Below are 24,479 nucleotides of genomic sequence, written 5' to 3'. Positions count from 1 at the left end.
TAGTTTGATGTACCTACGGGTATGGAGATACTGAGAAGCCCAGCTGGTAATGACTCTGACACACAAGCAGCAGCCTTCCAGCCCGGGCACATTTTCTAAGCAAAACTTTTTCATTGCCCTCAGAGTGCAACTAAGTGGGGAAAAGCAGAAGGCCCACTTATGTGGCAGGCTGTGAAATTTAATATTTCAGTGTGTGTGTGTGTCGCAATGGCGACAGATAGCCACGGCTCCAGAGCAGAGAGACTTCCCTAGCCATAGTTCAAAACTTTATACCAGGACAAATATTCCATAGCACCAAATGGTAAAAATTTAAATTTGCTTATTTCTCTTCTTTCAGAAATCAGTGGAACTCTAATTTATCCCCGAAATTTGCAGGAGAAGTCCCTTCTACAAGCAAGTAAGCGATATGAAATTATCAATGGTGTGCGTTGGGTGGCCCAATAAGTGCGGTAAGCGGAGAGTGACACTTTCCAGCAAGCAAATCACAGACATTAGCCATCACCTGGGGGAAAACGAGAATCTCGGCTCATCATTGCACCCGTGTGGCCAGGGTTCGCCCTTCTGGGGCAGACAATGGGGACACAGCCAGAAGCCAACAGATTTTCTGGTGTATGCAAATTGTGCTGCAAGCTCACATTTTAAATCAGGACAGTATTCTGCTTTCACATGCATTCTTATATATATATCGAATGTGCATATTCCATTTTTATCTTTTCCTGTAATTCGATTCGATTTCCATGGTCCCTGTGTGACGTAAGTAATTTTATTGCTGCCTTTTGACTGCTCACAAAGGCACTTCCCGTGCCCGTTCCCTGCCCTCAAAATGCTTGTCGATTGCATTTTCCATTCGAAAGCAGAACATTGAACCGAGCCAATTTACCTTTACGCAAAAGTTTTTCTCTCCCAAAGCAAGTCGAAGTTGTGGCAGATGAATTTTCCTTAGATCTACATAGATAGGCATTTCATTTGATTCGAGGCCAACTCTGGCAGCACTTGAATTGCCCTGATGTTCGTGCATGAGCCACCGCATGTGCAATACTTCCGATTGTATATTTCCAAGTCCTTATATTCGATATCCATTACATTCATGTCCTTTTTAGGTCGATTGCCTGTCCTGCTCCGGTTGAAATGCAATTGAAATCATCTTTTGTCCATGGCCTTACACATGGTACAGAATTAATCAAAGAGCACCCAAAAATGAGAGGACAAAAAATCAGAAATATATAATTATTCATACGCAATGTTAGCCCGAATGTGTGGCACACAAAATAGGCTCCGCCCAATAAAATGGTGATACGTGTAAATGCCATATGTAAATGCTGGACATGCGGTGGATTTCCTGCTGATGACACGTCTGGGAAGTAGACAGAAAAGATAGCACACCTCTTTGGCTGCCACAAAAGCTGTACTAGGGGGAGTCTCTCAAGATTTTGTAGTCTTTTGGGCAAGCAATAAAGATAATCACTTACAGAGGCGCCAAATGTGACATCTATAGAATAAGTAATTTTAGACAGATTTTTAGACAAATGGTTTGCTTCTGGTTACGGCCGCTAATTTAATTATATATTGCCACGTCGAATGAAACTGATCCACTCTATTGAATCTGTTAAGATGTTCAGATTAAGTTTAGAAATCAGTTTCCTAGAGATTTCTTACTCTCTTTTACATGTGCGATCATCAACCGATTTCGAAATTTACAAAATAAATCTTCTAGAGTGTCACATGCCTGCAAAATATTCAAATTTTGGCCGATCCACTGCCTACGTGATGCGACCCTTCCATCAAATGTCCATCACCGAATTGCATGGCTTTGCTATCATATCCCCATGGGGTCACAAAGTTACAAAAGAAAACCTATATAAACCACAAACTAAAAGCGTTTTTGGATTTTTGTATAAATATTTGAGCATTGTCCACATACATTCTTCTGAAAAAAAATATCCTCGTGAACAACTGCCACCAAAATGAATTATTTCGCATGACTTTTGTCTGAATTTTGGGTTATCTTTTTTGCACACGCTTTCCACGTGAGCCGAGAAAATTGTTTAGCTTTTCACATAGCTTTATCCGCAAAAAATTGATTAACGACAGAGGGATTTTCGCCAGTGGAGACAGTATATTTTCACTATTTATTATTTCGAGCCCTAGAGTGCTCTGGAAACATAATACTCATAATCATACCCATTGCACTTACATAGATATATATAGTGTACCATCCATTCGCTTTGTGTTGCACGTCAATAAAAATCCGTGATTATTATTGACAGCTTTTCGCATTGCTTTCATCGCAATTGGATATTTTTTGGGGTAGAATACATGTAAAGTATCGGAAAAATTGTCAAAATTTGTATATGGCAGGTCAATGGGGAAAATTGAAAAAATTTACAATTGCTTTCGTCGGGGGGAAAAAAAATGAAAAGGGACCAAATGAGATTTGATATCCATGGGTTTTTTTGCTCTGCTCCAGCACGGACCACCATGTGTCGACGTCTTCCTTTAAAAAGGTTAATTGTGTCGCTCTAATGTCTTTGGCACACCATGCACGTGGTTTACGTGTTTCGTTTGTGTGGAAGACAACAGCCACAAAAGATTTGTCACCAGGAACACGTTTTGTTTCCATTTCAGGACAGGAAAAAATGCTTTCAAACTATGTGATGCTCGTCCCTTTTCGGTGTCACTCAGCTAATGGGGAAATGGGTTTATTTCTATTTACTTTTTTATGCAGCTTTAACAGCTTTTGAGCTATACATTTGGGAATGGTCACTGGGAATGTGAACTCCACACAATTTTATTGCGAAACCCTCTACAACATTCTGAATGTTTAATTTTCCAGCGATTGTTGGGAGTACATTTACTCCGCCAAATATTTGCGTATTACAAGATATATTGTTGACAGATTGTTGGGTCTAATATATAATGGATATATTTTTTATTTAATCAGCTGAATATTATAAAATTGTAGTGTCTTTTTACTCTCTCAAAAAGTTGACAATGATTTATTGCATTTTTTCAGGCGTCGTCTAGCAAACAAAAACTCAAGCACAGCATCATCAATTTTAATAAAATCTTCTTTGTCTTTCGTTCGGTTTCAGAACCACATGTGCATATGTGCATTTTCAACTTTAGGAAAAGCGAAATAGTTTTCTTAGGTCGATGGGAAAGCTGTAAAAAAGTACTTAATTTTAAATCTTTTTATATTCCTCTTTAAGGACAAATGTAGTTAAACGACATATGGGGAAAACGATGTCTAAGAACTATCAATAAATTAAGCCAGAGTGTGGCCAATAAAACCCTATACCGGATGTTCCCTCTAAATAGATATCAAGTTGAAGTCACATACAATTATTTTGAACTAACTATAAAAGACTATGGTAATTCCAACCAGCTGCAGTCGAGGAGGTCACAAGAACAAGTCCTTCTTATCCCGCTCCAGAAACCCATAACTGACCATTAATTTGCGAAAGCTGTTTGCCGTCCGCATTGCGGTTCCCAAAGCGGTTTGTGCAATTGCATTAGGGAATTTTATACAAATATACCTACAGCATAGAATATTTATTACATTTTTGTTTGTCGTGCGGCGGGTGTGAAGTTTAATAAATGTTAAAGCCGTCGTTGCCTGCTGTGCGAGATTTATTCTCTATTTAACAATTTATGTGGCATTAATAATTTACTACAAGAGAAAGTATTTCAACGAAAGCTTTTCAGATAAGATGTTATTCTTGTGGCAGCTTCAAAGCCAACTGTCTTGTCTGCTTATTGCTTCAGAGCCTAGAAATTGATCCACTTAGACTCTAGCCATCTGCGTGACGAAAGAGTATATTTATACCCGATAGTCGAAGAGTTTAGGGGTAGATTAGACTCGTGGTGGTCGTTTCCGACCTCGGCCTAAGAAATCAGCGTATTTCTCGGCATACGCTGATTCCAGAACTCTTGGTCATTTTGTACCCATAGTCCTCCACAACGCCTGAGTCGCCCAGAAGCTCCACCGACTCCAGGTTAACAAGGAGGATCATCTGGTGCCTCTGTCCAGCGGCCTCCTCCACTTTAGCCAGCATCCAATTGTCTGTAGAAAGGTTGCAAGCCTGCAGAAACCCTCTGAATCTCTGCCAGGGCCACGAACGTCTTGGCATATTCCTTTACCTCTGACCGGGCTTTCAGGGATATGTGCAGCGACTTATCCCGGTCCAAGGACAACACACAGGAGTACATGCAATACTTTATTGAGGATATCAATATACCATAACTCAAGTGCAGAGGAGTTTCGCTGTCATGTGATGTGTGCTGTGGACTGGTATCGGTGTAATCGTGGCTCCGAGTCGATCGTAGATGCACATTTCCGACAGAAAATGAACTGTGCATTTACGATAACGATCTCGAGAGGATCTTGGAGGTGTTTACTAGTATAACTATGTGGCGTTTTTGTGGGAGCTTGAAGTGGGGCGTTTACAACTTATACATTGCATTAAAATTTGGTCCATGCTGGACCATGGCATCCTTGTGGGCCTGGTACTGTATCTCAACGTTGGTCAATTTTAGCAGTCCCTTTAACTGCTGGCCCAGGGTCAGCACAGCGTGAGCATTAGCCGAGTTTCTGGTCCAGAGAGCTGTAATGAAAATATAATTTATCATCCAGAATCTATCATCCGCCACGTGTGCCACGAGTACTACTCACACAACTTGTTGGCCTTGTTGCGCACATTGATGACAACACCGTTGATCTCATTCGAGTGTTGGAAGCACTCGCCAATGCTGCACAAAAGCTGAAGAGCGAACATAATGAGAGGGGCACATAAGCGCTAGGGTTTAAATACTAAAACTTACCAAATCCTGCCACAACTTGTCATTCATGGCCTTGGTGTTTTTGTCCAACATTATAATCCAACGGCCGCCATCTTTGTTAATATCATCCTCCCACATGGGACTGCAAGAAGCCGACGTCAAATACCACCAAAGACACTGCAGATGTGTGAAAAACTTACCGCACTCCCTGCTTGAATACCATATAATCGTTGAAGACGCTTAGCTGAGATGGTGGCTTGATAAAATAGTACACACTAGCAATTGGTTAAGTTTCAATCAGTTTAAACAACAATATCCGGAAAAAATTATATGCAAATGTGTTTATTTAATTATTTCTACTCGGTGGAACTTTCCATCGAAGTGGCCTTATGTCAAAATGTGTATAAGCATTTTATAGATGGGAAAAAAAACTCACGTAAAGAAATCTTCAACCGTATTGAAGCTTGTCACTTCATTAAGCATATCGCTCCAGTTCTTTGAGCGATCATTCTCCCAATGCCACACCGTCCAGGTGTGCTCCAGAGGATGCTTTATAAGCACCCCATAGTCCAGGAGGTTCCTCACTTCATTGGGCGAAGCATCGCCCGATATGGTCATGTGCCCGCCCATAGCTGGGTACAAAGCAGAACCATCGTAGCCCGTATACACCATCTCGCTTCTCAATATATTGTTTACTGTTGTTTTTCTTTTTTGCAGTTTATTTGTAAGTTATTTTTCCCGAGTTTTTATTTTTTCTAACAAGCTCTCGGCACTTATGGAGTTTTGTATTGTACTGCTGTATATTTAGTTATGACAAAAGTCGTCGCCTACTTTATATTTTTTCCGATGCTGAAAGTATCGAAAGACGACAAGGACAAGTAACCATAGAGTTGTAGGCTACTCAGATCCGACAAAAGAGTACGTCAGCAGAACCAGGGTTGATATTCGTTTGAAACCAATAGGAAGTTTCTAGAATTAAAAGTTTTGGACGCAATTAATCCCTAATGACCCGTATAAAAATTTAAAGTTTTTCCCGCCATTCGAATGGTGGTTTTAGCTCTTTCTTCTTAGCTCTTCAGGCTGCCCATTTTTATTTCAATTTTTTGTAAATATTTCGTTTTAACAACAATGTGATTATGAAATGTTCCTTATATGCTCGTCTGGCTATAACTATTAAGCTTCCAACATTATATTCCCTGTTGGTGTTATAGTTGCTTCTGTCCTCCGTAGTCTTGCACCTGGTCTAATACTTTGCGAGACTTTTGTCTACCTATATCTCTTACTAAATGCTTTTGCTCATGCGAACAAATGGCTGCAGGTAACTTTACAAATGGTATCGCAAACTTGCCATGTTTTCACACAAATCAAATCATAGTATCTGGTAAAAGTGCTCGAAACTTTGCGGGCAACACTTGCTCTTTTATTTTATTTATTTTTGTGGCCTGGCCAAGACGCTGCACGGAGTGCTGCAGCCCAGGATATTTATGTGCCACACTTGTTACACATACGACATGTTGGAAGTGTGCAGTTTCTAAGACAAATTGATTTTTGTTGCTGGCGGGCGCTGCTTTACTGTTGGCCACTTCTTTTATTCCACAAAAACTGGCAAGGGAATAAAATATTGAACACTTTCTTGCACTCGCCACTGTCACGCAACTTCCGACCATTTGAACTAAAAGCAAATACAAATTTCTTCTATTAAATTGAAAATTTTACTTAAGTTTGTGTTTTTGCGGGAAAATTTATTGATTGGATTTTGGCCAAAGCTAAGTTCAAAGTCAAAGGGAGCAATTTTCAATTTGATTTAGCCGGAGTTTTGTCCACCTTTGGGGGAGTGGTTTGCTTCTGGTCCTTTTCCTTGGCCAAATCGGTTACGGCTTGCTGCACATCCTCCGAAAAGCGGTAATAGTAGATAGGCATCTGATTCAGGAAGTGGAAGACTTTCTTGATGGTGTCATTCCAGGACTCTATCCAGGAATCTCGCCAGGGCTTCGGCTCGAATTCCTCTTTGCATTTCTCCTGGCATTTCCAGCAGCAGATCCGGTCTTTCAGGTCCGCTGCGTAAGGCCTGAGATGTTCTTTGGCATTCTCTAAAAGCACAACCGAGTGCTCCGGACTCTCCCAAAATCCCATCTGCTTGGTGGCAAAGGCAACGCCAGCTACCACGCTCAGTTTCACGAGCACCACAAGAACCATTGCAAAAAAAACCAAAGAAAAAGTTTTAAAAAAAATGAATGAATTTTTATATTAGTTTTAAAATGATGACATGAAAGTCTAAGTTTTGTTTAGCAACTATAAATTGTAGAACATTTTACTGCTTTTCGAATTTAGACCAGGAACATAGACAGACCTTTCCATGCGGGGCAGACTCCCTATCGACTCTCAAGCGAAGCCTCGAAGTGCGTGTTTTCACAGTCAAGAACGTAAACCTGTATCTGTACTTTCGGACAGCTGATTAATATATGTATCTCATATAGAAAGATCCGCAAGAGCCTTTTCTATATACATGATACCCCTTTTGTCGAGGCACTTAGCTGTAATGCCACCTATTGTTTTCTCTTTTATCTTTGCTTTCAGTCAAAAAGTAACAGAGATAATTAAGAGGAAACTTAAAAAGAATTTTTTATTTATTGGCATTGGTTCTCATGTTTCCAAAATAGTGTGAAATAAACCCTCAACGCTTTTCCGTTCTCTCAAATATATAGGAAGAGCGAAGTTAGTTGCAAGCTTCGTTACGTTTTTCTTGTGAAATTATAAGAGTATGAAATTACAAAATGAAAAAGTAACATGTAGCAACAAAAGTTGTCTGATGTTGATAGAAATTAGGTTTGATGTAAAACCATTCCAAAAAATATAGCTTTCAATAAATTAAACCACTACCTCTTCTGTTCTAACCCAAATCTGCCCAAAAATGTGCCCCAACCCAGCAGGGCTATTCAAGTATTATAGTTTAAGGTTTCAGGTTTAAAAAACTTGTACCGCTTCAGTAATAACTATTCGCCGCTGCCCCTTTTTTTTGTTCTTCTTCTTCCTTGTCTTGCTTATATCTGCCGTTCGCCCTGATTGACTCTTTGTTAATTGCTGTTAATGTCTGTGCTGTTAGGCGCTGTCATATTTTGTGCTGCCACTGTGGTTTCTACCGTAAAAACTTTATTATTATTGTTTGAAAAATTATGTTAAAGTTGTACAAATTCAAACGGATTTAAATGTATGTTTTCAGCTTCACCATCTTCAGAAAGTGTCCACAAAATCTATTTATGGTCCTCTTACACCAAAACAAGCTGTGGAATATCCCACAACTCCTTCGTATTTTTCCCATTCATTTTTGTTTCAAAGTCCGAAAGATCCCCCTCTCTTTGGCAAAAATCTTTTGTCTCAAAGGCAAGAGGAAATGTTTTGTATCCCAACCTAAAGATGCAAAAGAGAGTGGTTATCCTGGAAATGGCCTTTAAATGGGAAAGTTCTTCCAAAAGAACTCAAAGTATACTCTCAATGTCTGACACAACTTTTGTGTGCTATTTCAAAGTACTTACATATACTCTAAATGCTAACATTTATAAATGTGTACTCCCATTTGGTTTTACTCTTTTTTTTCGTACATTTTCCAGGCAATTTCCGTGTCGTGGAGCAGCTGCTCGGTGTGCGCTTTCCATCGCCACAAAACCCATCGTATAAATTGGAAAATTTCAACTACTCGGCCATCAATCAGCAGCGAGTCTTTCTTAGTTCCAAGTCTTAGTTTTCCCTTTGGGTGGGAAACTTTTATAATTAGCTTCGGGGGCGGCCAAGATGTGTAATTTTCCTCGGATTTGATGTGAAGAGTGCCAAGATCTAATTAAATCAGGGCAGGCGCAGAACTCTCTAATCAAGCATATAAATTAAGGATTACATTTTCAATTATTTGCAAAAAACTTTCCAGACTTTTTGATAAAAAATGTTGCATGCTGGTGTGGAACTTTCCCAGTGGAAATGTTTGTGCAACTTTAGTTGAATTCACAATTAGCCCTGGCCTCTGCTAATCATTCCTTTGAAGTGGATTTCTGAATGAAATCAGTGGCTGCCACACAAAACGAAGCAGCCTCCCAATCCTTTGCCCCAGCAGAGTGCATACTGAAACAAGTTGTCGGCTGTCTCAAGTTGTGTCCTAGTGTCCATATGTGATTAGTAATTCAGTTTGATTGATTCCTTTTCACGCTTTAAATGCTTTCAGCAGCCGGAAACAGGAAACTCCAGAGAGTCTACCCTCGTCGCAATTAATCTCAGAATTCTACAGTAAAATGTTTTACTTCTGGCAGGAAATTGGAATACATTATCGCCATCAATGCAGCGACTCCCCTGAGGCGTGGGAGTACGTGGGCTTGGTTTTAATTTAAATGGTAAATCTTAAATGGTACCCATATTATTGTGGATACTAGACTGTGGCTGAAATGAATTCCTTTTCACAGGAAGCTTCAGAGAGGAGCCACATCAACTCCTATTTTTTATTCGCAATGCCGGAAATTAATTTCTTTTTAAGTGGAAATTAAATAAAAACAAGGCAAAACATTCACAGATTTAAGAGCAGTTCTCCGCCAAACAGCGGTTCTTGTCACAACATTTTGTCTGGCGCAACATTTCTTTTTGCCGGCGGAAACTTAAATTGGACTGGGCCCAGAGTTTGGGGTGCGCCTGTAACGCTGGAAAGTTTTCATTTAATGCAATGAATGCAATACTGCCCTCTGGCACTTGGCTGAAAATAAACCACAAAATACAGCACAAAAACACCACAAATTATGGAAATCTGTGTATCTGCTACAAGCACTGGGAATGTTGACTCTAAAATATTGCAATATGAGACCCTTTATAATTTTCTGAATGCTTAATTTTCCAGCGATTGTTGGAATTACAGTTCCTCTGCCAAATATTTACATATTTAAAGATATTTTGTCGACAGATTGTTGGGTCTAATATGTAATGGATTTATTTTTTATTTAATCAGCTGAATACATATTATGAAATTGTAGTGACACTTGCAAAAGTATTATATGAGCCTTTCAGTTGTGTTTTTACTCTCTCAAAGAGGTGACAAAGATTTATGACATTTTTCAGCTGTCCTCTAACAAACAGAAACTCAAGCAGAGCATCATCAATTTTAATCAAATCTACTTTGTCTTTCGTTCCAGACCCAGCATCACATGTGCTGTGTGCATTTCAGCTTCAAGGACGAAAAGCGAAGTAGATTTATTTGGTCGATATGCTCTTTTTATGGGTAAGCTGTAAAAAAAAGTAGTTAAATTTAAATCTTCATATATTGCTCTTTAAGTACAAATTTATCTAATCGACGTATGGGGATCTAAAAACTATCAAAATCCGAAACCAGAATATAGCCACTAAACACCATACCGGAAACAATCGAAAATCAAAAATAGCAATATGAAAATTGATGCCCATCTTGGATTTTCCCAACGAATATATTTCCAGCATAAAATGGGATTGCTAGCCCCAACAATGGCTGCAATTATAACCTAACCGCTTTAGTATTTGATGGCCATTCAAAAAGAGTACAACACATACGTAGAGCAAAATGAAACAAAGGCATTGACAGCTCCAAAACAATTGCACAACTAATCAATGAGAGTCATCAATGAACGCCAATAAGAAGAGAGAAGAGTGCAATGAAAGTGGAAGAAAGTAGAAACAAAAAATAAGGAAAACAATTAAACTAATTGTCGGCCATTTATACGCAACAAAGACACAGACACACTGTGCAAAAAGGGAAACCAAACACAAGATAAAACGGAAAAGTTCATACAGAAAAACGAAAAAGATTTAAAGAAAAAATTGGAGCAGCTGGAAAGTTTTGCACAGCATCGAAAAGTAAACCGCTGAAATTACGGCAGTCGGAAGAAATACTCGGTTAGAGCAGGCATCCATTAACTTGTCCACTAATGAAACCACATTGAAAGACTAACCAGCATCAGCACCATCAACATTTCTACCGCTGGCAATATCTACTAATTGACACTGTCTTGTGGGGTATAAAATGCGAATTAGTTCACTGCACAGCAAATTTCTGATTGCATTACTCATACGACTCGCGTGACAGATGCGCACCCCTGCAGATTGCAGACATTTGCCTCAAATTTAAAGACTCTAAAACTGTTTCGATTAAGATCAATTTTAGTTGAAGTCTCAGTGCTATTTTATCGTCTAAAAATAAAGGGTATTTTTATTTTTTATTAAATTTGGGATTTTGGGGCAGAGGTGAATTCAAGTGAATTGGAATGAAAATTAATTATTTGTAACATAGCCTATTTAATTTTCTGTCGTTTCACCTAAGGTTCTTGTAGTCGAAGTCCACAAAGACAGTTTATAGTTTGAGATTTTTCAAGAGGACACACCACAATTTGCCGAATGTGAGTAAGATAAAATTAAGTAGACTAAATATACAGGTATTCCCAGTCATTTTTTTTAATTTCTGGCTTTCGCTATTTCGTTTCATTTTCCATCGTGAAGCATTAAGTCCAGAGAGAAATGCATTTATGCGATTAATCCTTTTCATTTCTGACTCATCGTTAACTCAATTGTCACTCGTTAATGAGTTTGCTTTTTGCTCATATTTATTTATTGCACACGCGGACATTAATAATTGTCCAGAGCTGTCCATGCCAGAGCTGTACCATGGCATTCAAACATGAATTTAATACAGTCTGAGATCTCCATCATTATTAATATCTCTGGGCTCCATCAGAGCTATGATTGAGTTGTTAAATTGGGTAGTAACTTAGTTAGAGCTAAACGAGAGTCTTGTTTAGGTGAACATTGTCGTTTAACTCGAAATTCGTTTATGAAACTTCTAAGAGCTGGATAAACATAAGAAGGTCCTGCACTTTCATTCCATCTCTAAAGCAATCCAGAAATAAATTCCGACTAGCAGCACTCGAGAAGGTCACAAGAAAAAGTCCTCTCCATCCCATCCCAAAAAGCCATTACAGACCATTACACTGCGAAAGCTGTTTGCCGTCCGCATTGCGGTGCCCAGAGCTGTTTGTGCAATTGCATTAGGGAATTTTATAAAAATATATATATAAAGCATATAATATTTATTACATTTTTATTTGTCGTGCGGCGGGTGTGAGGGTGTGACCTTTAAAGCCGTCGTTGCCTGCTGTGCGAGATTTATTCTCTTTTTAACAATTTATGCGGCCATAATAATTTACTACAGGAGAAGTTATTTCAACGAAAGCTTTTCAGATAAGATGTTATTATTGTGGCAGCTTCAAAGCCTTCAAAGTGTCTTGTCTGCTTATTGCTTCACAGCCTAGAAATTGATCCACTTAGACTCTAGCCATTTCCGTTGGCGTATTCTACGTCCCTTCTGTTTTTTTATATCGCCCGACTGACTGCTTACTGCCACACATCTATGTATCTAATGATGCAGAAATGTAAAACAACTGTGTCCGTGATCCCCAAGTCAGACGGTTTCCAACCCATTTCCCATCTCATGTGGAGTCCAGTAGAGAGAAATTGCCGTATAGGGGTTTTGTTATTCTGCGTGACGAAAGATTATTTTTGTTTTATTTCTCCAACGTGAATGGAAATACAAAACTGAATAAAATGTATCCATGCTGACATCAAACTATCATTGCCTAATCAGGGATATAAAGACCCCGCCAGAGGCTTCTCTGTAGAGAGTTTTTCCTTATAGATATGTACATATATATATGTAGATTCCCTGCTTAAGATATCCCTTAACGCCGTTGCTCAATTTGCAATTATTTTCTCTGCGGGAATTTCTCCGACGCATTTCCCTCTCCCAGGTTGATTGTACAGATTTGTTGGCATTGATTTTGCACCTCCTGGCAGTATGCACAAATTGCAACTCGCTCATGTGAAATTTCTCTGCACGTAGGGCGCCATCTCCTGTCAAAACATGGGCAGTCATGCAGGGGATTGCACTGAAAGTGAAGCGCTTTGCTCCAGAAAACAGCTGAGTACCACAACTTTTCCCTCGAACAGCAGAGGGGCCCCCAGGTCTTAGACCTGAAGTTCCTTGAAGTACTGCATCCCGCTGTTTGTCTGACGCTAAAATATTTTCGCTTGCCAATAAATATAGAACCAAAAGGTTCTTAAAGACCTGTGCTTAACAACTAATCGAATATTTGAATTTAAGTTAATAGACGGTAGACAGAAAGGTGGACCTTCTTCAGCATCCTTAAACCTTAATCAAAAATTCAGACCGATTCAGCTAAATTTCGACTTTCTGACGAATTGGACACCAAAATGTTGGAGGCAAGTAAACATCTGCTTCCAAAGGCGGTCTGTTTCTGTAGGGCCATTCTTTCTGCTCTATATTTATTTCTTTCGTTTTTTTTATAACAAATATTTCACGCAAAACTAAATAAACCTATTCCACCTGCTTTCCTACTCAACTGACGTGGCATTTCGTGGGTTGAATAATTGTTTAAATTATAATTCTTCATTTTTCTCCTCCCCTGTCAGCTGCAGCACTTGGGACCCGCGTTCACTAAGAAAATTAACGTTTTATATCCCAGTGCCGCGCGGATAATACAAATTAGGAAAAATCACAATGTCCATCTGGCCGGAAAATTTGTACGGCACCTGCCTTTAAATGCATACAAAGTGTGCAGATAAAAAGTCTCGTCATGGATTGGAAGGCATGAATGCATTCCGAGTGAAGCTCAAATAGAATACCATCCTGGAGGGCACTACAGTGGCGAATGGAGGCCAAAGTAAATGCATGAACGGTTGACTCATCCAATGAGGGCATGAAACATTCAGCGCATAGGCCGTGGCCTCTTCAAATCCCATTTAGAGCATATTTGGTCGGCTAAATGCCAAACTGTCGCTGCAAAAAGGGGGGACATTATCAAATATTTTAATGCACCAATTAAAGAGGTACTATTAATGGGGCTACAATCTTCCATGAAGGGGCTATGAAGTTCTTAGTTCCAATAGAATTTACGACCAGAATGACAAACAAATCCACGAATTGTTGCCAAAAGTGTTTGACATCTCTTTACATTCCTCCTAAAGGTCTCGTACGCAGAGTGGGCTAATAAGAGTGGCGTCTATTCTGGTGGCCTATTTCCTACACATCTGACACTTTCATCAGCAAGTAGTCTGTTTTGAAAGGTAAGAAAATACCCAGCGCGGGACCACTGTGATTCTGTTTCATGGATTGTGCCACTGATGTGGCACTCAAAATGCCCGTGGCAATGTTTCGGGTCCTGGGGTATACCTCTTTGAACGTTCTATCTAGACACGAAATAGTATATCTTCGACTGCAGAGCAGTTTACCAGAATACCCATCCACCAGCAAAAGGTATAAACTTTGCAGCAACAGTTCCATGCCTTCCATTAGCATGCAAATTTGAAAATTTATCAGGTGGTGGTCGGCGGTCTCACCGAGGGTTCTATTTTGCGGCAGTACCGCAGCTGGTAGAAGCTTTACTGACTGCCAGAGCTCGCATGACGAAGTTTTTCGCACAAATTATACACAGATAGGAATCGAGGAGAGCTGGCAAAATCTCCAGAAGGTTGTATGTTAGCAACTGCCTTGGTTGGACGGAATGGTAACGGCACCATATGCTATGGGAAAGCAATATATTTATCGCCATGACCTCAAAAATATGTTACAGTGCGAAGTCGTCCATGGCAGTTGGCTCTGTAAATATTTCAATTAAGTTGGGGGAGTTCGAATGAATTGACCTCTCTTTGGCAGGGGATATTTGGGAAATTCGGTAATCTAGATGCTCGCAATATCGACTAATTTCACAATTATAATTTTACAAATCGGGTTTGCTTCCTCCTTACTTAGAAACCATTTTATTAACTCTACTTTCCACAAACAAACTCAGTTAGTCCTTCTCCCTGAAGAGTCTACCGGCGAACAGCACAGAAACAAAAGAAATATTTCCTTGGCCAATCTTGGCCAAAAGAGTCGAACAAACCAAACCAAACAAAACCAAAACCAAAACCCAGAAAGCGGTTGGGTTTTTGCTTTTTTGGCAGAGATTTCTCTGGTCTGGGATTTGTTGGTGTTTCTTTTGCTTTTCAGGTTTGTTCGCAGTCTGGTGTGGCATTTCCAGCTGGAAAATTTCAAAGAAAATTACAGTTTGGTTATTTGCTGTCGAAATGAAATAGCTGCAGGGCAATTATTGTTTGACTGCCAATTAGAAAAAAGTACATTTAACCCTTCAATGATAGGTCTTCATCAATTGAATATTTCCAGGAGCTAATCTGTCGGATCAAATCCTTATAGCCAATTATTTATCATTGTTCGCTTTTTGCACTGCCACGAGCAATTTGAGGTGAACAAATCGAATGAATTATCGCCTTATCAGATATATCCGATGAACACGTGAGCCGCATGGAAATCGGTAACAGAAAAACAACCAATTGACCTTGTTGACCTCCATATTTTAATTTAAAATTATCACAGTTAAATTATGGAGTTAATATATTAGCATTTACGTTCAGAAACCAACTTTTTTCGTAAATTAAATGACATCCCGCCAACGTGAATGAAAATACATTTAATCCCCATCTTTTTCGTACCCTCATCTCTCATTGGCATCATTGGGGTGTGTACTTCCAACCGTCCACTGCAATCTGCAGAACCAACCTAACATGGGATCCAGAGTCTGTACAGCGCAGACCTGCTGTGTCTGCTGCAGTTCCCCACGGATGGCAACGGATGGTGGATTTCCTGGCCAGTCATCAGCCTCAGTGCGGATCTACAGTACCCAAGAACTACACACGTTAGTAGATGCCTCAGATCGTGCCTGTGGCACAACAGTGTACGTACGCGCAATCACTACCACGGCCAGAACTGAGTACTGCAGTCTAGGTGCCAACCGAGTCCGAAAAGATCTTCACATGGATACTGAAATGGTTTAAAGATGCTTCTGGACTGACTCCACCGTTGACCGCGATCCTGAGTAAACGCAACGGCATCGACATACCATACCAATGCCCACTACTTTACTTAACCTGGTCCATTCGCTGTCAGCCGGCCAAAAACTCCATTCCCGGTTACTTGGGCCGACGTTTGGGGAGATATATGGCTGGATATGCCCAAGACCTATGCCCAAGACCTGTCCCTCTCTAGAGGATAAACATTGTCACAAAACAATTGATTTTTTCGGGCGAGCTCTTTTTGTACCAGGCAGACTTTTATTCAGAACTAAAACATTTTAGACCCATAAATGGCAGAGGCATGATATTTCCAAATGCGAACATAGATCCATATATTTGGTTTTGGATCTAGATTCACATTTGGTTTTGGATCTAGATCTCAATTCGGTTTGGAATCTAGATCCACTTCCGTCACGTACTGATTCTGAAGAAGTACTGTCGCCGCGAATCCAGCCTCGATCCCTGCCAGGAAAAAGCACTAGATGATTTGTGGCTTTGTTCCTCTTTCCTTTATCTTGACTTTGAGCTCCTCTCGCATCTCGTCGCGTAGCTTGGGAATCAGCTCCATATGGATAGATCCAAAACCGAATATGGATCTAGCTGATACCCGATGTCGATGGCGATGTCGTCGCCTCGTATCACCGCCATGGAAATGTCATTTCCGTCACGCCAAAGCAGCCCAGCATCGAACCGTCTTTGTCGTCGTCGATGTCCAACATTGTCCTCGGCGCTTCCGCGTCCCTTCCAGAGTTCTCTGGTTTTTTCTTCTGTACACCAGTTGCTTCATAAAAGCTGCTATCGACTGCTGCTTTCCTCCTGATTTTTTAATGTTGATAATCAATATTTATTAAACCCATTTTAATGGAATTCCCTGACTCATTTGGAGAGTAAACTGAAGTCACATTTGTATCCTTCTGGATTTTCTTTACGATGCGCTAATTAAGTTTCCATTTACTGCTTTTCGTTTCCTTATCCTTCCACCTGTAATTACCTCAATTCCCTCGCTAATTGCACTTTCCGTTTTATTTTGGTGTGAAATCGGGTTTGAGTGAGGCTTAAATGAGTTTTTAATTCACACAAAATGTGTAAAAGTCAATAGACCGATTTCCAGGTATTTAAACAGAAATATTTATTTATTTATATTCTCTTAGATTGTTTTCGAGTTTGAGAGTGTCCATTTGGTGGGGAAAATATGCTTGTTTATTAAATAATATGAAAACTTTCCTCAATCGAAAACAAAAACAAATTGAATGGTCATGGCTTTTCCATTTCAAGCGTCTGGGGTCTTATTTTCCTGGTAATTGCATCTGAAATGCGCATACGTTTTTGCAGAGTCACCTCATGACGTCATACAACAAAAAATTTAAATGGCGGATGTCAGAGGCGGCCTAACAGCTGGATCTGTACAAAACATCGTATCGATCAGATATATATTTTTTGGAAAAATACACAGGCCGAAATATTTTTCGTTATATGCAAACGTACAATAGCAGTGCCAAAAATATCCATTTTGAATAGTTTGATCTATTTTCGAGCTCTGGAGAATCTTAAAATCTTAAACATCGATAGGCAAAAACTGTGTCAATATCGATTGTGAAAAGCTGCAACCCGCCATCGGCTATCTGTCTTGGCACTTGAAAATTTAGAGCTCGTATCGTTTGCATCATTTCGCATATAGAAACGCTCGAGAACTTTGTTGTGTGGACTCCCCAAAGGTGGACTCCCAATGGGGTCCCCCCAAGGCGATCAAATTGAGTCTCGAGTCCGTGGCCGCAAAGGCATCGATAGAGCCGTCGGGCAGCGGGGAGCTGCTCCCAAAATTGCAAGTCACTCGCGACGGAGCCGTCCACAAAATTCAAGCAACTAAACGGAAAATAATATACAATAAGCGCCGCAACATTGTACGGCAAGTGCTGGAACAATTAATTGATATTTGAGTTTATTTGTAATTGAAAATCGTTTTCCGATCAGGCTCCGTCGGCTGCAGCAATTTTCCCTCTAAAGCTGGAGCCTGCCCAGACGGCCAGACAGGTGCCGCCCGTGAAGGAGGAAGAGCTAAAGTCGTTTGCGGTTGACTTTGATAACAAGGATGAAGCGCCAGCTGTGGGGCCTTTAGCACCCCCAATGCGGTGTCGTTCGGCGACGCCACCACCGCTGACCAGCAGACAAAGCAGATGCCCAATCTTGATGATGCCGATCGCCAGTCGTGCGGGCGGCACAGGAGCCACCAAATCGAGCTGTAGGATCGCTCTGGAAGGAGATGGACACCCAGCTGAAGACGGAAATATTGCCGGACAGTCCGGAGCAGAAGGCTCTGGTCACACAGATCATCTTTTGCTTTTCCGTGACTGCGATCGTGAGTGGACTCGCAGCAAATGTACTCATGCAGAATGAATACGTGGCGGAAGGGCGCAAGGATCCACTAAATGACTGAGAAACCTATTTTGGAATAAAAAATAAATGATCAAGAATGAAGAATAAAGGCGTTCTGAACGCCCGACGACTGATTGCCCGGATCGGATCATGGATAGATCCTCGGCAAACAGTTACGGCAGCGCCGCGGCGCTTGGCGGAGACCCAAGGCTCTGAAAAAATAATCATGAGCTTAGACTTTAACGGGGACCTTGTCTAGCGCTGACTTACGAGTGAAGTTGTGACTGTTGGTGTTATTCTGCTCCATCTTGGTGAGGCAGGTTGATGTTGCGCAACATTCTCGTTCTCGTTCTTCAGGGTCTTTCTGTCCAGATTCTGCAACTGAAGCTCAACTCGCTTCATCTCCTTGACCAGAGCCTTCTGCTCCGGACTGTCCGGCAATATTTCCGCCTTCAGCTGGGTATCCATCTCCTTCCAGAGCGATCCTACAGCTCGATTTGGTGGCTCCTGTGCCGCCCGCACGACTGGCGATCGGCATCATCAAGATTGGGCATCTGCTTTGTCTGCTGGTCAGCGGTGGTGGCGTCGCCGAACGACACCGCATTGGGGGTGCTAAAGGCCCCACAGCTGGCGCTTCATCCTTGTTATCAAAGTCAACCGCAAACGACTTTAGCTCTTCCTCCTTCACGGGCGGCACCTGTCTGGCCGTCTGGGCAGGCTCCAGCTTTAGAGGGAAAATTTCTGCAGCCGACGGAGCCTGATCGGAAAATGATTTTCAATTACAAATAAACTCAAATATCAATTAATTGTTCCAGCACTTGCCGTAGAATATTGCGGCGCTTGTTATATATTATTTTCCGTTTAGTTGCTTGAATTTTGTGGACGGTTCCGTCGCGAGTGACTTGCAATTTTGGGAGCAGCTCCCCGCTGCCCGACGGCTCTATCGATGCCTTTGCGGCCACGGACTCGAGACTCAATTTGATCGCCTTGGTGGCCCCCAAGGCGCCCCCTCTCCTTGGGGAGTCCACACAACAAAGTTCTCGGGCGTGTCTTTATGCGAAATGGTGCAAACGGTACGAACTCTAAATTTTTCAAGTGCCAAGACAGATAGCCGAGGACTGGTTGCAGCTTTTCACAATCGATATTGACACAGTTTTTGCCTATCGATGTTTGAGATTTTAAGATTGTCCAGAGCTCGAAAATAGATCAAACTATTCAAAATTGATATTTTTGGCAATGCTATTGTACGTTTACATATAACGAAAAATATTTCGTCCTGTGTATTTTTCCAAAAAAATATATATCTTGTAAGGCAACACATATTAACCCTAACCAACCCCATATTAGCCCTTACCGATATTAACCCTAACCTAACGCGATATTATACTGCGATAAGTTTTATGCGATATTATTCTGCGATAAGTCTGATGATGATTTGGACGATCGACAAGAAGAGAGAAAATACGTGAAATAAATAAGTTAATAAAAAATAAACGAAGAACTGCGCCACAATCTGACCGATACGATATTTTTTACAGATCTGACAAAACTATTGTGAGGTCACAACCAATCGATTGAAGATTACAACAAATCCGGCTGTTAGTCCGCCTCTGAAATCCGCCATTTAATTTTTTTGTTGTATGACGTCATGAGGTGACTCTGCAAAAACGTATGCGCATTTCAGATGCAATTACCAGGAAAATAAGACCCCAGACGCTTGAAATGGAAAAGCCATGACCATTCAATTTGTTTTTCTTTTCGATTGAGGAAAGTTTTCATAATATTTAATAAACAAGCATATTTTCCCCACCAAATGGACACTCTCAAACTCGAAAACAATCCAAGAGAATATAAATAAATATATCTGTTTAAATACCCTCCAAATCGCTCTATTGACTTTTACACATTTTGTGTGAATTAAAAACTCATTTAAGCCTCACTCAAACCCGATTTCACACCAAAATAAAACGGAAAGTGCAATTAGCGAGGGAATTGAGGTAATTACAGGTGGAAGGATAAGGAAACGAAAAGCAGTAAATGGAAACTTAATTAGCGCATTGAAAAGAAAATCCAGAAGGATACAAACCATGCAGCATTAAAACTTAATGAACTCGTAAATCTGATTTCAGTTTACTCTCAAAAGAGTCACGGGACTCCATAAAAATGGGTTTAATGAATATGAGAGGTCCGTTGTTAGCCGACATCCTCGATTGTCAACATTTATAAATCAGTAGGAAAACAATTGCAGTCGATAGCAGTTTTTATGAAGCCATCATCAACATGGCGACAGAGCCAGATGTCAACTGGTATACAGAGGAGCAGCATGGGAAAAAAAAACAGAGAAACTCTAAAGTTGTAAATGCAAATGACGCGGAAGCGCCAAGGACAATGTCGGACGCCGACGACGTCGTGGAAGCGTTTTGTGTTGCTGTTTGACGCTGGTCTTCTTCCTGGCGCCTCGGCGTGACGGAAATGACATTTCCATGGCGGTGACACGAGGCGACGACAGTCAAGTGCTTCGAGCGGAAATACAAAATTTAAGGCAACTGACGAATGCGAATCTTGATTACAACATGCAAAGTGAGCGATGTGGTGACCTCTTATAGCATGTCTAGGAAACAGTACAGCAGTTTTCACTCATAAAACTAGAACAGGTCTTGTTACCCCAAATATAAAAGCAAAACTAATTGCGTGCAACAGAATTGTGAAAAGCAAGAAGCCACCATATTTATTTGAATCTCAAACAAAAATTAACTAGAATTGTAAATTAAGTACAATGCACATGCATTCGTAAAAAACATGAAAAGTGCATTAACATTCTACAAAGTCATCCTTTTTCATAATTTGCTAAGGAGCGTCTTTGCGGATTAATCTGTTTACTTTTTTCGTATCCCAGATTTTAAAACTGTCTTATAGACTTTTATAAACCGCAACTATAACCTTTCCTTTGAAATTTTAAACAAACGCGTCACTCAAATTCAAATATAGGTATAACTTAAAATCTTTAAAGCATTTTTCACGCTAAAAACTGTTCAAGCTGCATCAAAAATTAAATAGACATAAAACCATTTACTCCCCATTAGGGGTAGCACTGGCACCGAAGAGGGACGAGCATCACGTAGATCGAAAGCATTTTCCTGTCTTGAAAAAAAAAAGGAAAAGCAAAACGTGTTCCTTGCAAATCTTTTGTGGCTGTTATCCTCCACGGTCGGCTGCTTTGGCAAACGAAACACGTAATCCACGCACATGGTTGGCCAAAGACATTAGAGTGACACAATTAACCTTTTTAAGGACGACGGCAACAGTTGGTGGCCCGTGCTGGAGCAGAGAAAAAGTACTGATGCAAATACTAGATTTATTCGAAAAAAAACTTTCGACAAAATGCAGCACTTCGATAGCAAAATATCCATCCTTAGTACTGTGTTGACACATTAAATGACATATCAAAAATCCACTTCCATCAATCCACCAAAGGAAAGCTAAACTATTTGCTTGGCTCAAGCGAAAATGTATGAAAAATCAACAACCCCAAGTTCAGAGATACACAAAAAATTCAAGCGAAATAATTCATTTCGGTGGCAATTTTTCGCAGGGATTTTTTTCCCGAGATAAATGTAGCAACGACAGAGATAAAATATTAATACAAAAGCGGGATGACAATACGCTTTTGTTTAAGGGTAGTATAGGATTACTTTTGTATCTTCGTGACCCCATGGAGATATGATAGCGAAACCATGCAATTGAGTGATGGATATTTGATGGAAGGGTCGCATCACGTAGACAATGGATGGGCCAAAATTGAAATTTATCTGAACCTTTTGCATGTTAGCGAATATTTCAGTCCCAAAGATTTATATGTACACCAGTACATTCATATGTACATAGCAAAACATACTAAAAAATTTCGAGAACCTTCGCATAATACTGTTTTTGTGGTTGGTTAAAAGGAAGCCATTAAGATTGACTATTTCCTACTGATTGAAATCCATTTGGAAAATTAAATCATTAAAATGCAAATTATTGTTTTTTTAGCCATAAAAAGCTAACAAAATCAAAATGAAGGATTTTTGAGTAATCTAATTTCCATTAAATTGGAAGTCATATTAAAAATGTGGGGAAGCGTAAAAACAATAAATAATATGTAAATTTTAATGTTCAGCTAATTTGGTAATCTACAGTCATTGTCAAAATGCAACAGAATATTAGGCTATTGTAATTAAAATTGTAGAGACCCTTTTATGCAAATGTTCCCAATTCCATGTTAAATGCAATTCAATTGAATGCGGTTCTTTAAATCACAAAATATAGGATATAAATGAAATATATTTCGTTTGTTCTTTATTAAAAATGTTTTAGCATACCGTAATCCAAATTTAGCCCATTGATTTTACTCCGGAAAGTATACCACGTGCGGTTTACTTTTTTAATCGTGTACTCGGAATAAATATACGCCCCGTTAACACAGTATATGAATTATGCTCTAACATCAAATTTATTGCAACATTTCGCCTAGGAATCTGTTCAAAAGAATGGTGAAGGGTTTATTACTATATTAGACCCTCATAAATGACATAGCCATACCTACAGTCATAATATCATCGTTACGTTCACTGTACTTGATTGTAGGGTTCCGACACCTGGCATTGGGTGCGGCTATCGCCATGTAAAATTAACTGTCAATGTTTAAACTAAGGTTTAACCTTAGTTTCTGAAGGGTTGTAAAATGAACAAATTGTTTTTACACTCAAGAGTGGAATCATTGTACTCAGTACACTCTCTCTGACATATGCTCTATGCCAAAACGAAGAACAACAAATTATTCTATTCAATGCCCTAAGCAAGAACAGAACAGAAAACCCCACTCGATTTTAAATCTCACCAATAAAACTGAAAAAAAGTGGGGAAAGGTGAAAGCAAACAAGTTGTTGAAGCAGCGGATAAAATCAAACGGAAAATGGAAGAAAATGCAAAAATAAAACCGCGATTAAACTCAATTGCACGGCGAAAAAGACTGCGAGGATGAAAGAGAAGAAAAAACAATAACAAAGCGAAGCTGAATAAATATAAAATCTAAAATTGACCATAAAACCAACACCCGAACCACAGTGTTGTAGAAATGTAGATAAGCGCGGAAAAGGAAAAACCAAATTTATATACGCTTCCCTTTTGAAACACCCTTTCAGAGAATACTTTATTACGATTATGAGAAGAGGTTTGCCAACACAGAATAACGCCTGACAGACGATCTGACAGAAACTTGGAGCAGGAGCTTATTTTTCTAGACAATTTTCAACATTTAGATAGCTTTCAATGTAACTTGCTTTACAAAAACAATCGAAACACTTGTGTGTACTCATTAGAGACAATGGATCTGTAAGGGTATCCAAAAGGCCATCCATACAGTCACGTTTTTCCATTTCCTCATTTTTGTTTGATCCCCACCCCATCCTCTGTTCAAGGACAAGCCGTAATTTGAAGGGCGGACTCGAGGGGTGACATTCCCTTTGCCATCACAATAATTGAAAGTAAAACTGATAATCTTTGACAGGCGAAAGTGTCCTTGACTGGCGACACCCCAAAAAGGTGGCCCGCCTGCTTTTTTTCGAGTCTCCAGTTATCTTTTGTTTTTCCCGCAGTTTAATGTTACTCGGCATCCGTTCAACTCAAGCAGAACCGACAGCATTCATGTCATTTGAGTTTTTTCCTACTGCTGCTACCGCTGTACAAGCAGCGGCAGCCTCAACACAATTTAAGTTTATTATCAGTTTTATGCTAATCGATTTTGAGACTCTTGCAACAGCTGCTTCAGCAATGGAAGCTTGAAAATATCGTTTCTAAATATATCATTTTAGGTAGATCGATTTAGCTTTTAAACCCGACTATTTTACCCTTCAAAGCTGTCTTCTAGGTTGAGTTTTAAAATTCAAGGACAATTTCGCAAACGAGCTTCCCAACTTGCTCGAAACCCATTTTTTGTCAAGTCAAATATTTAAATGACGTTTGAAATGTGTGACACATGCGAGTTGTGGTCAGTTCTGTGCTAGTTTTTGTTTTGTCCGACACAACTGATTATGTAATTCAGATTGGCCGCAAATGTCGTGTCCCAATCATAAACCCTTGCGCAATGTGCCACATCCGCTTTAAGGTTGAAACCAACCTATACACGTGATGGGGCGACCCAAATTGGGTAATTTTCGGTGAGATTTCGGCTGTCAGGGCAAATGAACGTGGAGCAGATCAAAGGGGCAGTGGCATCAATTGCCCACCTGCCCACCGCCCTTTGATGCCGGCGTTGATTTCATCTTTGAGAGGGTCTGACAGCGCCCCCGAAAAAAACTGACAAGACATGAGAAGCAACTCCAAAAACAGGGTAAACCCCAAACACGCAGGGAGCTAAAGGAAAATTT

At 40.1% G+C, this 24,479-nt stretch overlaps 3 protein-coding genes and 1 long non-coding RNA gene across 4 annotated transcripts; 2 read left to right on the top strand and 2 right to left on the bottom strand.

The window, feature by feature from the left end:
- Positions 1-4,274: 4,274 nt before the first annotated feature.
- LOC6902494 (eukaryotic translation initiation factor 4E1-like) lies at positions 4,275-5,595 on the bottom strand. The gene is made up of 5 exons (XM_002133003.3): positions 5,216-5,595; positions 4,980-5,054; positions 4,822-4,921; positions 4,673-4,760; positions 4,275-4,604 (listed from the first exon to the last, which is right to left on the bottom strand). The coding sequence occupies exons 1-5, from the start codon at positions 5,449-5,451 to the stop codon at positions 4,444-4,446; spliced, it is 660 nt and encodes a 219-aa protein (XP_002133039.2). The 5' UTR covers positions 5,452-5,595; the 3' UTR covers positions 4,275-4,443.
- Positions 5,596-6,495: 900 nt separating this feature from the next.
- LOC6902493 (uncharacterized) lies at positions 6,496-7,064 on the bottom strand. The gene has a single exon (XM_002133002.3). The coding sequence runs from the start codon at positions 6,973-6,975 to the stop codon at positions 6,574-6,576; it is 402 nt and encodes a 133-aa protein (XP_002133038.2). The 5' UTR covers positions 6,976-7,064; the 3' UTR covers positions 6,496-6,573.
- Positions 7,065-8,393: 1,329 nt separating this feature from the next.
- LOC117184114 (uncharacterized) lies at positions 8,394-10,824 on the top strand. The gene is made up of 2 exons (XR_004469319.1): positions 8,394-9,155; positions 9,942-10,824. It is a non-coding gene; the product is annotated as an uncharacterized lncRNA (long non-coding RNA).
- A 3,161-nt stretch (positions 10,825-13,985) lies between these two features.
- On the top strand, positions 13,986-18,170 carry LOC117183978 (uncharacterized). Its single transcript, XM_033379743.1, has 3 exons — positions 13,986-14,014; positions 17,378-17,600; positions 17,671-18,170. Exons 1-3 carry the CDS (start codon positions 13,986-13,988, stop codon positions 18,091-18,093), a joined length of 675 nt encoding a protein of 224 aa, XP_033235634.1. The 3' UTR covers positions 18,094-18,170.
- The last annotated feature ends 6,309 nt before the right edge of the window (positions 18,171-24,479 follow it).

Source organism: Drosophila pseudoobscura, chromosome 4 (assembly GCF_009870125.1).
Source record: "Drosophila pseudoobscura strain MV-25-SWS-2005 chromosome 4, UCI_Dpse_MV25, whole genome shotgun sequence".
In the NCBI taxonomy this organism is placed as follows: domain Eukaryota; kingdom Metazoa; phylum Arthropoda; class Insecta; order Diptera; family Drosophilidae; genus Drosophila; species Drosophila pseudoobscura.
The sequence above is the reverse complement of the archived record's forward strand: the minus strand, read 5'-3'. Positions and strand labels throughout refer to the sequence as shown.